General features: G+C 50.3%; 1 protein-coding gene across 1 annotated transcript in view; it reads right to left on the reverse strand.

Moving 5' to 3' along the window:
• SYMPK (symplekin scaffold protein) overlaps positions 1-16,514 on the reverse strand; it is a 33,797-nt gene extending 17,283 nt beyond the window's left edge. Inside the window, exons 1-10 of the mRNA XM_054588629.1 lie at positions 16,497-16,514; positions 12,178-12,301; positions 12,004-12,069; positions 10,673-10,726; positions 10,505-10,578; positions 7,892-8,018; positions 6,945-7,194; positions 5,467-5,637; positions 3,996-4,235; positions 510-664 (exon numbers count right to left, since the gene is read on the reverse strand). Coding sequence (XP_054444604.1) covers positions 510-664; positions 3,996-4,235; positions 5,467-5,637; positions 6,945-7,194; positions 7,892-8,018; positions 10,505-10,578; positions 10,673-10,726; positions 12,004-12,069; positions 12,178-12,282 — 1,242 coding nt within the window. The 5' untranslated portion in view covers positions 12,283-12,301; positions 16,497-16,514. The remainder of the gene's footprint in view (positions 1-509; positions 665-3,995; positions 4,236-5,466; positions 5,638-6,944; positions 7,195-7,891; positions 8,019-10,504; positions 10,579-10,672; positions 10,727-12,003; positions 12,070-12,177; positions 12,302-16,496) is intronic.
• Between the last annotated feature and the right edge of the window lie 794 nt (positions 16,515-17,308).

The raw sequence follows: 17,308 nt of genomic DNA on the forward strand, positions 1-17,308 counted from the left end.
GAGCACACAAGAGAAAGGTCTGGGTGCTGCCACAGTCAGAGGACTGACATGAGACCCACCCACACCAATCAGCTCAACCTGCGGTTCTTCGTGCGGAGCAGGTTACTTTGAGAATCTGAGGAAAATGCTGGCCATCCCGCCCCTGCCGCCTAAGGCTAATCTCACACCACTTGGCACACAAGTCATGGGGTTCACTTACCAGTTAACAGACCTCCTGCCCCCTTCAAAGGAGAGGAGAGAGAGTGAGTGGGTTTGGATGGGAACTCTGACCACCTAAGAGAGGGACTGTAAGGGGTCGTGACAGGTGACCCCCTGAAGGAGTAAAGATCAGAGAAGAGGTCCAGCTAAGGTTAGCAGGGCCCCGGGGCCCACCCCTTCTCCACTGCGAGCAGAGAGGTGTTTTGGGACCAGGGCAGCCCGCAGAGGTGACGGGAGTGGAGCAGGGGCGGGAAGAGGGCGACAGGCCCTTCCTCCCGGCCCTACGGGGAGCGGTCCCGGCCCATCCTCACCAGGTTGGCCACGTTGTCAGGCGTCAGCAGAGGCTGCAGGAATTCAGCTGTGATGTCTGTGTCTGACTGGCCTGAGATCTGGGCTGAGGCCTTCGAGGTCCCCGACGGGCCTGGCTCCAAGTCCTTGTCCTCGTCATCTTCCCCCAGGTTGGGCTCTGGGATAGGGATGGAGGTGAGACGCTGGCTCCAGAGAGGCCGCAGTGGCCCCTGCCTCCAGGCAGCCTCAGCAAACAGGAGCAGCGCAGTGCACAGAGGCCGGAACGGACGCCTGGCTCCGCCGTCAAAGGGCCACACGACCCTGGGAACCAACCGTCTCTCTCTAGGTCTCAGTTCTCATCTGGGAAGTGGGAATAAGCCATAGTGGCCCAGCTACCGTACCACACTCTGAGAAGATGAAAAGGTTAACTAAGAATTTCCAGAGCTTTACTGCTTAAAAACCTCTACCTTTGAAATAGTGCTCATTATCACCAGGTCCAGGGAAATGTAAACACAACATAGTCAGAGCACCTTTGCCTCTGTGACTGACAAAAACTAAAGAGGCTCGTAGTCACAGTTAGTAGGGGTGCGGGATGTGGACTCTGGAAATGTAAACTGGTACAGCCTTCTGGAAGGGTAATTTGCTAGTAGGTCAAAATTTTATTATTTTTTATTTTTATTTTTTAACGGTTTTATTTATTTTTAGAGAGAAGGGGAAGGGAGAGAGAAAGAGACAGAAACATCAATGTGTGGATGACTCTCATGCACCTGGCCCTCAACGCAGGCATGTGCCCTGACTGGGAATTGAACCTGCGACCGTTTGGTTTGCAGGCCGGCACTCACCCCGCTGAACCACACCAGCCACAGCCTACTAGGTCAAAATTTTACATGTGCACACCTCTTCAACAGAGCAATTCCACTTCTGGTTATCTACCCTAAAAACTCAGAGCTGTATCTAAGGTGAAATATGCAGAGAATTCACGGCGGCACTGACTGTTCAGAGGAATGGAACGCAGTCCCTGTCCTCGCCGGCCAGCTGAACACAAACACAGTGGCTCTAGCTCAAGGGGAAAAAAGATAATTGTCTGAACCTTAGAGAAGAAGCTTTTATGAACAGTTATGTTCCCTGAAGCAGTGTTTATAAAAAATGGAAAAGCTGAAATGTTCGCTAGGGCCACAATTTAAGTGATTTATGGCAAAACAAAGAAGAAATGTTATGCAGCCTTTTAAAAAAGTTTGCATCGTTGCATTAACCAAGGGCATATGCAATTCAGTTACAAACGAATGAACAGCTCAGTAAAAGGGGCACTTCACAGAAATGCAAATGGCTAATAAATGTACAATAATGTGCAGCGTGACTCCAACTCAGGCAAGAAAGCAAACAAATCTAGGATCCGGTTTGTACCCAGATGGTTTATAGAAAGTCCAGGTCTGGTAAGAGTGGAACGTGTAAACCCCAACAAAATTTTTTGGGAAAAATTTTGGCAATGGCTATCAAGCATTTAAATGCACCCAGTAGCAGTGGATGCATTCAGTGCTTAGATGTGATTTCTGAAACTATTCCCTACTTCAAAGAAACCAGGGCTCCTTGGAGAAATGGTTGATTCTGAGGTTGGGGTAAGGAAAATATGCACAAGATGAATCTAGAGTATCTTGTGTCAAAATAAGAAATGCTCAAAAAAACCTTATGGGGCACACTGAAGGGACACAGCAGCCAACTCAAAAGCTCAATATAAGGCAATCTGGGCAACAAAATGAAGGACAACAGCAATGGATTATAACCCAGAGAATAAAGAAGAAATCACAAATCCATACTGATAATAAAGTGGGGATATGGGGGAAAAAATAAAAAACTCTTCCTAATAGCAAAATGCCAACTAATAAATGTAGAAGGGAATCTTTTCATAACTTACCATTAAAGCCATAAAACATGTAGGCAACAATCATCACTGGATGCTAAAACAACTGGGTCAAAGTTTGAAGAGAAACAGGTAGTTTACCTAGTGTCTCCCTCAGCTCATTATGTACAAAGGGAATTTTTTTTTTTTAAAGATTTTATTGCCCTGGCTGGTGTGGCTCAGTGGATTGAGCGCAGGCCTGCGAACCAAAGGGTTGTTGGTTTAATTCCCAGTCAGGGCACATGCCTGGGTTTTATTTATTTTTATTTTTAGACAGAGGGGGAAGGAAGGGAGAAAGAGAGAGAAACATCAATGTGTGAGAGATGTTGCCTCCCGCACGCTTGCTACTGGCGACCTGGTCCACACCCAGGCATGCACCCTGACCGGGAATTGAACCAGCGACTTTTTGGTTCACAGGCCGGTGCTCAAACCACTGAGCACAAACCACATGAGCCATGGCGAAAATGAGTATTTTCACACTAGAGAAACCAAGGGATCAAAGTTCCCAACACCAAAGTAGAACAAACTGACACGCACAGGTCGGGGCATCACTTCCGCAGAGTTCCTGCCAAAGGGCAAAGCTGATGCACTCAGGAAGCCAGAGCAGACAGACCCAAACAGAGGGACACTCTGCCCAACAGCTGTCCTGGACTCTTCGCAGCGTCAAGGTCATGAAACAGAGGAAGGCTGAGGAACTGATTAGGGATACTAAAGAAACGTGACAACTAAACACCATGTGGGAGCCGGCCTCATGAAAGATACACAGGAGCTTTTGGTATTATTCTTATAACTTGTCTGCAAGTTCAAGATAAACAGTTAAAAGAAACTGACAAATAGAATTGGTGGGCAAAAAAACCTTTAAAGGCATAAAGCCTTTGCCCCTCCAGTCCCATGACTAGGAATTTGTCTTAAGACTGGACACATGTGCAAGACTGTGACACTACAGCAATCTTTATACTTTAAAAAAAATGGACACCAATAAACATCAACAGGGGGACTAGGTAAAATGATGCACGTGCCCGCTAGAGTGCTAGGCCACCATTAAAAGGATGCAGTAGCTTTCTATGTGCAGATATAGAAAGAGCTCCAAAATGATTACTCAGCATATCGAGGTATAGAACATTCTGTTTTGTATGAATATGGGGAAAAAAAAATTTTCTTACATGATCTGGAAACAAACATGAGTGATTAAAAAAATAATTTTGGAGTCAGGAAAGTTGCCAAGCGTGACACTACTGATGAACAATACAGCCATTAAAAAATTACTTCAAAAAGAAAACCCACTTAAATGAAATAAAAGGACGGAGAACTTTACGCATATGAGGCCAAGTGTTAACACTTGGGGAAGGGTTACTTTTGGGAAAAGGGGCAAGAGGGAGTCTATTTTTATTTTGCTCCTTTCTGTATAACTTAAATAACTCATAATTACTTGTAAGTACATTCTACACTAATAATTCTATGTTGATGTCATTTATTATGTCATCATATTTACACAATATAAATTATAACATTAACATAAATGGAGCTTACAGCTGACGTAAGTAATCGACCCCTTTAAATGCGGTCAGTCCCCGCGCCCTGCCTGCGGGCCCGCCGCAGCCCCTCAGCTCACCTAGCTTCATCTTCTTGAGCGAGGAATCCGAGTCGTCTCGGGGCCGCTTTCGGGCATCCTTGCTGTTGGGCATGTTGCGGGCGATCTCGGCCTGCGGGGTGCCCAGGTCCACCAGCAGGGTGGTGATCTGGGCCTGGAACTCCAAGGAAGCTGGGTGCTTCAGCACACTCAACAGGTGCAGCTTGAGGTTCTTGCGAACGCTGCTCACCTGAGATTTGGCCAGCGTCGGGGGCAAGTTGGCTGAGGAAAGAAACGGGAGCTTTCTGCTGTGGACCGAGCGCGGGGGGGCCTTAGTCTCAATTCCCAAGCCCCAGCCGTGGTTGCAGACATCTGTCTCCCAGAACAGGTCCTTCGCTCTCAAATCTAAGGTGTGGCCTTCCAATGTACCAGCTTATGCTTAAAACCCTTCAGACACCACCATCAGTACTAGTCAACCTTAATGCAAAGAGCAAACTTACCCTCCCTTTCATTAAACATAAAGTCTCATCACCCTCCATCTCTGGTCTGGAAATTCCAACACGCCCCCCGCCCCCCGGCTTGGGGATGACTATAACAATCACCTTCACCTCCAGAATGTCCCAACTGGACTGCTATAACAGTTCATTGTTGGTCCCTGCCACCATAATGACTTTCGAATGCCTATTAGTCACCTTGATGAGCGAGCCTCCCCTGTTCCAGAGCAAAAGAGGAGGCCTGTAATTTTGCCTACCCAGCGTCCTTGCCCCCTTCCTCAGCCAACAACACTCCCATTCTCCTTTGAGGGAACCACCCTGGCTCCATTCTCAGTCCAAGTGAGCGAAGTCTCAGGGCCAGTAAGATCAGGCAATCCCTTAGCTACCGTGATTGGTTCAGAGACTGGCTTGAAATCTCTTCTCGGCCAATCAGAAACAATGAGCATCAGCCAGCGGACTTTTGCTGGAATGACTGGGAAGGAGACACTCTTCTTTCCCAGGGGTTGCCAGGTAAATAGAATGGCAGCTTGGGGATGGTGGGAGCCATCTTTGCTACCGCAAGGAGAGGGACACAGAACGACTCCAACATGGGGAAAATCAGACACAAGAGATGGAGAGAGATCTGTGACCTGCACACACATCTCAGCTCACCTTTCCTGTTTTGACACATGCACCAAAGTAGAGAAATCGTACAATGAAAACACCATGTACCCATCAACATTTTGCCTATTTTGGCACATGCATCCTCTCTGCTTTTTGGGGAAGGGAGAGAGGCTGAAATATTTTGAAGTATTTCACAGACATCATATCATTGCACCCACACGTACCTCAATACTAAAGCCAGCTCTGAACCAGGCTTTCGTCAATGCAACCGAAAGACTCCTATCTAAGCTAGAGGATCCCTCTGTGTCCATAACTGACTAGATTAATGGCGAATCTCTCAGAGGCCTAGTACCTAGAGCTCACATTTCCTCAGGAAAGAGCACGCTGGCCGGTCAGCGGGAGGGGGACCAACCTACCGTGCAGGGTTTCATAGGCCTGAATCACCTCAGACATGAACATGGGCCTCTGGCGGGCGATATTGGCCAGGGAGCCCAGTGCCGTAGTCAGGTTGATGGAAGAGATGGCGGGGTGCACCATGAACTTGAGGAGCTGCTCCAAGGCTGCCTTGCCCTCTTCCCACAGCACATCTAACGAGGGACAGAAGGGAACAAGTTAGTAGGAGCTTTTCTCCCAGGACTCTGGAGATAGCAGCCTTTGGGGCCAAGAAAAAGAGAGACCTTGTACATGAATGGCTGAAAAACACAGAAAATTCAGTCCTGATGGGTCTTATGAGACTATAAATAAGTATAAAAATGTAGGATGAGGCTGCTCAAAGCATAGGCCTGCAACAGCGAACGACGAGAAATAATTCTAAGTATCCAACCATCGAATCTGACTGGATAAACTATGTTGATGCAAACTCTGAGTGTGTATGTACGTGTGCACAGACGCAGACAGGGAACCCGGAGTCCTCTGTACCGCCGCTCTCCTCGATCCAGTCCCCAGAAGCCAACTCTTCCCTACTGCGGAGGATAGCTCCCTTCGCAAAAACATCCCGGATGCCGTATTAGTTGATATAGTGAATGTGATGTCACCATACCATGGGACACTGCATAGCAACTGAACATGATTTTCATAGGGAAAAATATAGCTTACGATATCATCATCGAGTTAAAAAGGGTGTTGATCAGTACGTAACAAGAGCTGGCAGTCGTGGAATGCTTACTCGCCAGCCACGTTAATCACCTACACCCTGAAGTAGACAGTGACCCCGAGTTACGGCTCGCTCAGTGACAGTGCGGAGATTCGAACACAAGCCACTACTATGCTCTAATGTCTGTCAGCTGAAAACAGACAGCATGGTCCTGTTTTCTGTTAACAAAAAAGTCATCAAACGTAGAAACTATGAATATACGGGCAAATATCTGCCTTTGGACAGAAAAATGTCTGGAAGGAAACAAAATTCTTAGTAGCATTCATCTCTAGGAAGCAGGACTGGGGGGTATTTTCCCCTTTAAAGGCCTCCATATTTATTGCTTGACACTTTAGTAGTGTGTATGTACTACTTTTATAATGTGCTATTAGGAAAACCATAAGGCCAGCCAGCATTTACTGAGTGTTCACATCCTCATGGAACCTCATTAGAAACCCATGAAAGGGGTATTACTATCACCTCCATTTTACCAAAGAAAGAAGGAAAAAAAAAAAGAAGTTCAGAGAGAAGTAACTTGCCCAGGTTCACACAATGAGTATAAGTGGTATGTAAGTAGTGAAGCCGGGACTTGAACTTAGTGCCCAGGGACTTAACCACTTCTTTATACCGTCTCCAGAAATTAAAAACCAAGAAACAAGGGAGTGGAGTGGGGGAAGAGGAAGAGGAGGAGGAGGAGGAAGAGAAAGAGGCAGGGGCCAGTGCGGTGACTGACAAACAGCACCAACTGCTGGGGGCGCTCACTGTATTGGATGTAGGGGTGGTCACGCGGGACGCGGTCCAGGCTGATATCGTGCTCATGGCGTCGGGGCACCTCCGAGTCAGCCATGCGGGGTGACAGGGTGACAATGAAGGCCTCCACAAACTTGATGGCGTGGGTGCGGACACCGTCGTTGTCAGAGTCCAACATGAGAATGATGTCCCCAGCCATGGCAGACACCATGTCCCAGCAGGCCTCCTGGAGCTCGCTGATGGCCCGTGACTTCACCATCCACTGTGAGTGGGCCAGAGAGGAGTGGACAGAGAAATGGGGACAAGGCAGTCACCAACGCCACCACTGCCCATGTATCCGTTAAATGATGATGAAAAATTTGGGAAACATTTACTAGGTCACAACTCTGTCCCCACCCCTAGGTGCTAGGTGATACTGGGAACAGGACCCAGTAGTGACCAAGACCGGTCTGGTCCTGGCCTCATGAGGTTCACAGGCAGCGTCGACCCAGAGTGATGAAGGCTCAAATCTTAAGCCAGACAAGGGAACGCCAAGGTGGGCCTCACGAGGCGGAGGCGGAGGTTAAATGAAATCATCTTTACATTCACGTTAACGGACATCACAGCATAGTGTGTGCTTTTCCTTACAGCACTTACTATAGCCCCAAATGAATACTCCCGTGACTCTTTAATTAGGGAATGTCCAAGGCAGGACTGGCCCACCTTGGTCACAGAGGAGGTGCTGGAGGAATGCTCGCTGAACGCACGAGTTAAGTGGATAAATGGATGCTAGTATGGGGCAACGGCAATCCCTGACCGTTAGACCTTAACATTAGATCTTTGTCATCTGTCCCCAAAGATCAACAATACATTTTGCTCATAAAGAACTTGATCTGACCCTGGTTTTGAACTCCAACAGGCGGGTCTGTAAATGAAACGTGTCAGGTCAGGATGCACCTGGGTGGGGTGGGAAGGCTCACCTGCAGGGCCACCTTGTAGAGCTGGGTCATGGTGAGGATGGCCTTCTTCACCACGTTCACATTCTCGTCCCTCAAGAGCATGTTGAGGTTCGCAATCAGTTTTAGCAGTAACTCGATGTCTCGCTTGCTGGGGGATGGAGGGAAAAGGGCAAAGTCAAGGTGGTTCCTGGGCAGGTAAATGGGACCTGGGCTTCAACAGGAGAAGGGAGTCAGGGCCAGTGTGTCAGGAGGCTGGAACGGAGGCGGGCAGAGGCAGGGAGCGCATCTGCTTGGCTTGCCAGCACACCAGGAGCCGGGAACAGTGACTGGCACCTTCGGACACAGTTACCCCGACCCTCTAACCAGGTTGCTCACGCGGCCCCCCGCTCTTGCCCTGCTGGGACCCTGCTCCTCACATACGGGGCAACAGAGCCGGACAACTGTGTGAACCTGGAGAACCGGCCTTGACTCAGTTAGAGTAGTACCCACCTCGTAGCTTGTTGTGAAAATGGCAACCATACATCTGAAGTGCTTAGAACCTTGTAGAAGCATTTGACTGGTATTAGCCTTTACTGCTTTAAAACACTTCGCTTTACGTAATCTCTGGTTTTGTTTACTAGTTTGTTCACCGAAGTCTGCGGGCTCTGAAAGAGGGGGCCCCTTAGCCTGAGTACTAGTAGTCTTATTTTCTGTTGACGGGAAGAATGAAAGACCTTCAATAAATAAATTCAAGAAGGCCACACCTAGAGCTCAAAACATGAATATCAGTTTCACAGCTTAAACTTAAAATTAAATATTAAGCTGATTAGTCAAAAAATATGAAACTCAACTCTCAGCTACATGAAAGCAGGGACAAAATGAGGTTTTACTCAGTTATATCCCTGCAGCCAGACACAAACGCCTGGGACACAGCAGGCACGTATCATGTTATCGGCTGAACAAACAGGGTTTTTTTTCTTTTTGCAGCCCAGAAAACGTACCACAAATTCTTCCAGTAACAGGTGGAGACTGAGAACCTGGGCAATGGCATTAGACATGGGTTACAATCCCAGCTCTGCCACGTACTGGCTGTGTGACCTCAAGAAACTCACTTCCTCTGAATCACAATTTTATCTTCGGTTAAATGAGCCAAACAACTAATGCATAGCCCTTTTTTTTGAGGATCAAATAACAAAGTGGGTAAAGCATTTAGTACAGTGCCTAACAAGTAGAAATTTCACGAACTAAGGGCTATCTTATTACCTCCCAGTCAAAGCATCCAGTAAATATTTAAAGAAATGACTCAGATTGAGCAAGTCACTAGAACACGCTGAGCCTCAATTTCCCTTTCTGTTTAAGAAGGACAAAGGTCTCTACCCTGTAAGCTACTGGGAGAATTATAGGTGATAACAGAGGACAGGATTGAATACAGTGTGTGGCAGAGTAAGCATTCTACATGGATACTATTACAACTAAATTCTCGTTTGACAAATACATATTCAGCCGCTCCTACGTGCCAGCACTGTTCTAGGCACTGGGATACGGCAGTCTGCAATATATCTAAGTCCCGCCCCACGGAGCTGACGTTTTCGTGGGGAAGCACCAAGCTGATTCCAAGAACACCGCGGGGCAGAGTGCAGATGGGGTGCCGGGGCCGCGGCTGCGCTGGCAAGGCGGGAAGGGCCTGCTGAGGAAGACCGGAGGAAGGAGGGTGGGAGCCCTCGTAAGCGGAGAGGCTACGAAGCAGAACAGCACTTTCTGAGGAACAGGGAGGCCGGGGGACACGAGGGAAGATCAGAGAGGCCACCAGGAGGAAGGAAAGCAAGGTGAGGAGTGTGGGTTTCAAGCTAAATGAGAAAGAGGGCCAGTGAAAGCCTGGGAGGGGGCGGGGTCCGAGACCAGCCTTACGTTTGGGCAGGGTCACTCTGGCTGCCATGTACAAGAGGAAGCAGTGAATGGGGACAGCGTTTCCTTTTCGGGGAGGTGGTGAATATGTTTTGGAACTAGACTGTGAATGTGTTAAATGCCACCCAATTGTTCACTTAAAAAACAGTTGGTTTTTCGCTCTGGCTGGTGTGGCTCAGTGGACTGAGCACCAGCCTGCAAACCAAAGGGTCGCCGGCTTGATTCCCAGTCAGGGCACAGGCCTGGCCTGCAGGCCAGGTCCCAGTAGGAGGTGTGTGACAGGCAACCGCACACTGATGTTTCTCTCCCTCTTTCTCCTTCCCTTCCCCTCTGTCTAAAACTAAATAAAATCTTTTTTTTTAAAAAGTTTGTTTTATGTTATGTTATGTGACTTTCACATCAATTAAACAAAAAGGAGCATGAAAGCAGGGAAGCCCAACAGAAGTCACCCTGGCAGGACGTAATGACGGCCGGGACCGTGTGAAAGCAAGGGCAGTGGCTGGAAATGGTCAAACGCTGTTCACACTTGGAAGGCAGAGCCAAGTCCTCAGGGCCGATGCAGACGTGAAGTATGGGAGGAGCAGAGGGAGCCATGGGCCACGATTTTGCCCTTGTTCACCACTGGCTGGGAGTCTGTGCATGGGAAGGAGACTGGGTCTGGGACGCGGAGGGCAGGCCCCCCAGGGCAGGGCCGGCCCGGGGGGGACTCCACCGGGGGCACTCCCGGGGGCTCCCTGCACCGCCCCGTACCATGCCTCCTCGATGAAGCCGATGACAAATTTGCGCACTTCAATTGACTTGTCTACTTGGAAAGCGATGATCTCCTGCAAACATCAGGAAGAAGGTGGGTCAGGATTGTGCCAGGATCCATCCACTCACCCTGGTACCTACACTCTCCCATTACCATCGGCCACTTACATCCAGGAAGTTGTCCAGCAGCGTGGGATCCTTGTTGATGATCAGCTCCTGGACCTGGATGGAGATCGGGGATGGGGAGGAGGAACGCCCGTGTCAAACCAGGGTCCCGGCAGAGCAGACGGGGGTGTGCAGGGGAAGGAGCCCGGGGCAGGCTGCAGCTTAGCTCGGCGCAAATCCTGGCTCAGTCACTCCCTGCCACTGCCCGGCGAGTGGCCTGCCCTGAGTCTCCTCTGTAAATGCGCATCTAACACACTGACCTCGAGGGCTGCTGCGAGGCTCCGGTTAGAAGGTCCTACCAAGTGCACGTCCTGGCGGACGGCGAGTACATGATACACACGGGGCTAAAGGGAAGAGCGTAGGGCAGCAGGACCCCTGCCTTCCTGAGGCTCTTCCACCAGATCCCCGCTCTCCTGCCCCGCCTCCCCACCCACACTGTTGCAGGCACTCGTGACACTGAGAACCCGTCCCTGAGGTCCTTGTCCTCGCCAACCTCTTTGGAATAGGCACCTCCCACGGATATTCTCACAGAGGCCCAGTGCTGGCCCCGGCCTGGCTCCTACGACCCAAGGTGCCGTAGTCCAGCTCCTCACGGCCCGCGCCGCGTCCCCCTGCCACGGGGGAGGCCCAGCTACTCCAAGGCCACATGCTGAGCAAGTGGCAGAACTGAGGTTCTTACCCAGGCAACCTGATCCCCGCAATCTCTGAACTCCACCTGCCTCCTGACGTGAACCACCACTACGCCCCGCCCCTCCCCCCGCAAGTTCCCCGTGTCCTCTCTGCCTCTGCACAAGCTATTTTGTCCTCCTCTCAAGTCTTTCCCCGTCTTGGCGAGGCCAGTTTTACTCCTTATCCTCTAGGTCTCAGCTCAGATGTCCCCTCTTCCGGAAAGCACTCCCTGACTCCCCATCCCCAGGTTGGGCCAGGAGCCTCCTGGACCCCTCCAGCCCTGCTCACTGACACATGATGCGCACGCCTTCCCCACTGGACAGGGCCTCGGCAGAGAGGAAACACGCGGATGAAAAGCACAGGATTTGGACTTGGAATCCAGTTTTCAAGTCCTAGTTTAGCCAGCTCCTAGCAGAGTGAGCGCGGACTAATCCTTTAAGCTCAGAGACTCAGCTTCTTTCTACATAAAATGGGATTGAAGTGCCCCTGACGCGGAGCTTCGGTGAGAGGCAGCGGCGGGCAGGCCCGCTCAGCACCGACACCACGGCAGGCGTGTCTGCGGTGCTGCACGGGGGACATGGAGTCACTATCAGGGTCTTCCTTTTCACGGCTCCCCCCGCCCCCAGCCCTCGTCCTGCTCGCCCAGCATCGTCCCCACCCCTCACCTGTTTGAGCACTGTGATCTTTGAATCGCTGGTGATCAGCGCAGCCTGGTTCAGGAGGTCCACCACCTGGAAGGAGGGGAGAGGCAGGAGGTGGTGGCAGCTCGCCGGGCGCGCCCCCTCGGCACCCCCCGGGCTGCGCCCCTCCTCCCCCCAGCCCATCGCGCCACAGCTCACTCTCTCTGAGGTGGTCATGACGTCAATGCCCAGCCCCTCCTCTTGTGTGAAAAACTGTGACGCCACACTCCGGCGAGTGACGCTGTCCCCACTGCTGCCTGCCATGGCTGCTGTCCAGTATTCCCTGGAGAAGAAAAAGATGGGCCGGACCTTCACCTCACCATCCACAAAGGCTCAACCCTCCTCTCCAGCCTGTCCGGTCCCTGCTGGGTCTTCTGAAGCCCCTCCGCGCTCCAGGGACGGTCTCGGACAGTCAGCGCACACGATGGCTGTGACCTGGGGGAGACCGGTGTCTCTCAAGCCAGAGGCAGTACCAAGCCTGCCTTCCAGCACTTCACGCAGAGCGGGCTGACCGCAAACATTTGCCGAAGGACGGAACAAATGACACACAGCAGCTGCCTTGCTGGTCTCGGTCTCTCTATCCGGCTGTACAGTCCGGACTGGGCCCCAGAGCAAGGTTTCCAAAGCACGGCTCTGAGGAAGCCAGTTGCAAAATCCTGCACACGGTAAGTACTCAGTATTTCAGAAAGGGCCCAGTTAAAGAAAGTACGGTTTCGCCCTGGCTGGGGTAGCCTAGTGGGTCGGGCATCGTCTGCACAGCGAAAGGTCACTGGTTCAATTCCCAGTCGGGGCACAGGCTTGTGTGGGGGCCTAGTCCCGTTTAAGGCGTGTGCAAGAGGAAACCAATCCATGTTTCTCTCACACATCAATGTTTCCCTGCCTCCTTCCCTCCCTCCCTTCCATCCTCCCTCCCTTCCATCCTTCCTCCCCTTCTAAGAATAAATAAGTAAATAAAGTCTTTTTTAAGAAAAAAAAAAAAAAGAAATTATGTTTCAGCCATTTTCCGGAATACTACAGAGTTGTTTTTAAAAAGATGTGGGGTAGGGTGGGGAAGGGAGACTTTTGGGCATCTGTCCCGAAGTCACCCTGGCACAATTATGAAATTAGAACATCACCACAAAACTGCTCCTAATAGCAAAAAACTATTAGCAACCCAATAGGTCTCAAATAAGGAGACTGGCTGAAAAACTATGATATAGCTATACAATAAAATACTGTGCAACTATAAAAAGGAATGAGGAAAATCTCTATACACTAATAAACAGAGGGCTCCAGCATATATTAAGTGAAAATATGCAAAGTGGAAGACAATATTTACTGAGGGAATTATACATAATTTTTTTAAAGATTTTATTTATTTATTTTTAGAGAGGGGAATGGAATGAGAGGGAGAGAAACATCAATGTGTGGTCGCCTCTGGCGCACCCCCCACTGGGGACCTGGCCTGCAACCCAGGCATGTGCCCTAGACGGAGAATCAAACTGGCGACCCTTTGATCCACAGGCTGGCACTCAATCCACTAAGCCACACCAGCCAGGGCTAATTGTTTAAAAAAAGAAGAAGAAAAAATGAAAGGATAAACCAAAAAGTGGGAGAGAAAGGAAACAATAAAAAACACTGGTGGATCTCTGTGTAACATAATCATAAAAAGATGCCCACGACAGCTTTTTTTATCACAGAATATGTGCAATTGAATCCATTTTTGTCAAGTTTGTGTATGTAAGCACAGAATGACCTGAATCAGTTTCCTCTTCAGTGAAACAGGGGTGGTAACTGTGTTTATCTCTCAGGACTAGATGAGTTAGTTTACCTAGTAAACATGAGATAATACCACTGCTACTTTTATGTACATGGGAAAAGACCTGAAGGGTGCCCTGGCCGGCGTGGCTCAGTTGGTTGGAGTGCTGGCCCATAACTGAAAGGCTGCAGGTTCGATTCCCAGTCAGGGCACATACGTAGGTTGTGGGTTGCATCCCCTAGTCCATGTGCGTAGGACCCCTGGTCAGGTGTGTATGTGAGGCAATCAATCAATGCTTCTCTCTCACATTGATGTTTCTCTCTCTTCCTCTCTCTAAAGCCGATGAAAAATGTCCTCCAGTGAGGATTTAAAAAAAAAAAAAAAAAAAAAGGATCTAAAGGGTACTGAGGGTGAAAAAGATGTATCTTTTAAAAGGAACATATACTGTACATGGTAGTAATTCAACAGGTATCTGCTGAATGAATGACTAGCCAACAGCCTCCTTCCTGGTCTCCCTTCAACCTCACATCTTGCCTGGAGTCAAAATCAAGATCTTCACCAAGGCCTCCTAGACCGTACATGACCCAGCCCTTCTACCCGTTCCTTCATTTCCCTCACCACTCTCTGCTCCAGCTGCTCCGGCCTCCTTGTCCCCTGAATATGCCAAGCATGCCCCTTCCTCAAAACCTCTGTGGTTCTCTTCCTTCTGCCGGGCTATTCCTCCCCTACAGATACCGGCACAACCCCCTCCCTCCTCAACCCCTTCAGCTTTTAACTGAAACATCTTGGCAGCGAGGTCTTCCCTGACCACCCTGTTTCCAATGACAATTTCCTCTCCCGCACCATCTGTGTTGCTCTGTTTTTCTCCATGGCATTTATCATCAATAAACCATCTTTTTGTAAGCTCCCTGAGGGCGGGGGTGGGGTGTGTGTGTGTGTGTGTGTGTGTGTGTGTTCACTTATTATTTCCTTCTATGAAATGGTGTTTGGCTCCTCGTAAGTGTTCAATAACTATCTGCTGAGTGAATGCCAAAGGGCTTCTCAATCACTGGGCTCATATCCCTACCTTTTGGCTTTAAAATGTTTGAAAAATAACTGCTATTATTAATTGAACATTTAACATGTGCTGGTCACAATTCTAATACACATATTAACTTATTTAAACCTCACAACACCAACTTTTCGAGGTAGGTACTATTTTTAATCTCCATTTTACAGCTGGGGACACTTCAAGGCCAGGCAGGTGAACTCCCTTGACTGAAGTTTGCAAGATACAGGCCTAGCCATACCCTTGCAGAATCTACCCCTCATCGCCGGGCGTACTGCGTCTCTGAAAGGGACTGCTTCTCAGCCGCAGGTCTGTCCACACAAGCCAAAGGGCATGGGCTCCCAACTACCAGCACACTGCTGTCCCCCGGTAGAACATAACGAGCCTTCTCAGGGTGAACCTCTCCACTATCTTCATGATGATAATACAGCCAGACCCACCAAGGCATTAACCTGTCTCCTTCCTCTTCCACTTTTTGATTTAAACTTTTATCTTTCAAATGCATATGCATATTTCCCTTTTCTTTTACAAAAAGGGGAGTATATAATAAACGCCCTATTCCTTTTCTTTTTGATTTTACTTAATTTATTTTTAGAAAGAGGGAAAGGGGGTGGGGGAGAGACACTGATGTGGGAGAGAAACAATCAGTTGCCCTGTACCCTGACGGGAATCGAACCAGAGACTTTTCAGTTCACAGGCAGGCACTCAATCCACTGAGCCACACCAGCCGCGGCCCCCGATCGCTTGTCATTTGCATTTACTTAGTATATGCTGGAGCCCGCTCTCTATGTAAGTATGTATAGAGATTTTCCTCATCCCTTTTTACAGTTGCACAGTATTTTATTATGTGGGTATAATGAGTTTTTTTCCTGCCAGTCTCCCCATTAAAGAGCATTTGGGGTGTTTGTAGTCTTTTGCTGTTCCCAATAGCCATTATCTCCCCTTCCTTCCAGGTGCACTCCTGATGGAGTACCACTGCCCCACTCCCACCTGGGGGTGTGGCGGCTCCCCTCACATGCAGAGTGGCCCCAGGAGTGTCTTTCATTCATTCAACATGAACTGGGCGTCTTCAGTGTGTCCTGCGCTGTGCTGGGAACACAGCAGGGACGACACATACCCAATCCCAGTCCCCACAGAGTTCACGGTGTTTGATTATTCAAAGAGCCAAACAAATAAAGGTCCGAAACCAAATTAGACCACACGTGACACAAAGGAAAGGAACGGGGACCTATGAGAGCGTTTAACTTGCGGATTTCGGGACGGAGGGCAGGAAAGGAGGGCTGCGCAGAGGAAGTGACGTTGGTACTGAGACCCGAAAGATGAATGGGAGTTAGCCAAGCAGAGTGGGTAAAAGGATGTGGCGAGCAGAGGGGGCAGCATGTGCAATATTCATGAGGCCGGAAGGCGCATGGCGAGCGTGAGAAACCGAAAGGCCAGTGCAGCTATTCGAAGTGAGGAATGAGTAGAGGCAGAGCCGAGGCCGGCGGGGTGGACGCGCCTCGGGGGCCTCGTTGGAACTTTGCCCCGAGGGCACTAGGGAACCAAGGGAGGGTCCAGAGCAGGGGAAGAAACTGGAGTCTCAAGCGTCACTGCTTCCTTCTCTTCAAAGCGCCCCTAGCCCTCCACTAGGGTCCCTGACGCCACACGGTCTCTTCTTCCTTGGTCCCCGGGCCCCCACGCCACCCCGCTCACCGCGGCTCCGGCCTCCGTCCCGTCGTGCACCCTCAGCAGCACCTCTTCGCAGACGCCGCTACCGCCATCTTCCGCTCGCCGCCGGGACACAGCGCACGCGTCGCACACGCGGTGTCGCCGGGAAATGGAGTCCAAGCAGCAGGCTGACCCCTCCCCTACCTTTAGCCGCGCGAGTGGCCTTCCGTCCTCCCCCAGACTACTCCTGGAGGCTCTTCGTTTCCGGCCTTCGAGCCGCGTGCCTTCTGGGAAGTGTAGTCCCTGGACGGAGGCACGGGACGGGAGGGGAGACAGAGGGTTCTGGGAAATGGAGTTCACAGTGGTTCCGAACCCCTGGACGGCTGGTGGTAGAGTGGAGAGCCGGGCTGCGAAGCTCCCGGGTCTTGGAGGTGGTGTGGTGCCCTCGCAGGGGATGAGCAGCGGCCCCAATCCCCTCCATCTTTGGTCCTGACCATTCACACAGTTCAGAGCGTTTCCAGCTGTCGGAAGCTTCAATTTTCCAGTCCGTCCAATGGGAATGTGGTTGCGAGGGTCTCTTACCGGTTTTATAAGCGGCCTATCTGGAACCCTGGAGTCTACCGCGGTCTGAGGCCCCTTTCCTCCGCGGCGGTCATGCTGAGCTCTGGCAATTTGCCTTCTACTGTCGAGATGTTGAAAACCTTTGGGGTAGAAGGGCCCCAGAGTCCTGCCTTCAGGACCTTTATAATCGGCAGTGTCTCCTATCTATATCTCCCTCACTCTTCAGCCTTGTCCAGCTCTCTTGTCCCCGGGCTGCGGCTCCCGGCGCCTGAGGTCTATCTCCTTGCAATCCCGCA

Source organism: Pteronotus mesoamericanus, unplaced genomic scaffold (genome assembly GCF_021234165.1).
Source record: "Pteronotus mesoamericanus isolate MK-2021 breed Mesoamerican mustached bat unplaced genomic scaffold, CSHL_Meso_final scaffold_137, whole genome shotgun sequence".
Taxonomy (NCBI): Eukaryota; Metazoa; Chordata; class Mammalia; order Chiroptera; family Mormoopidae; genus Pteronotus; species Pteronotus mesoamericanus.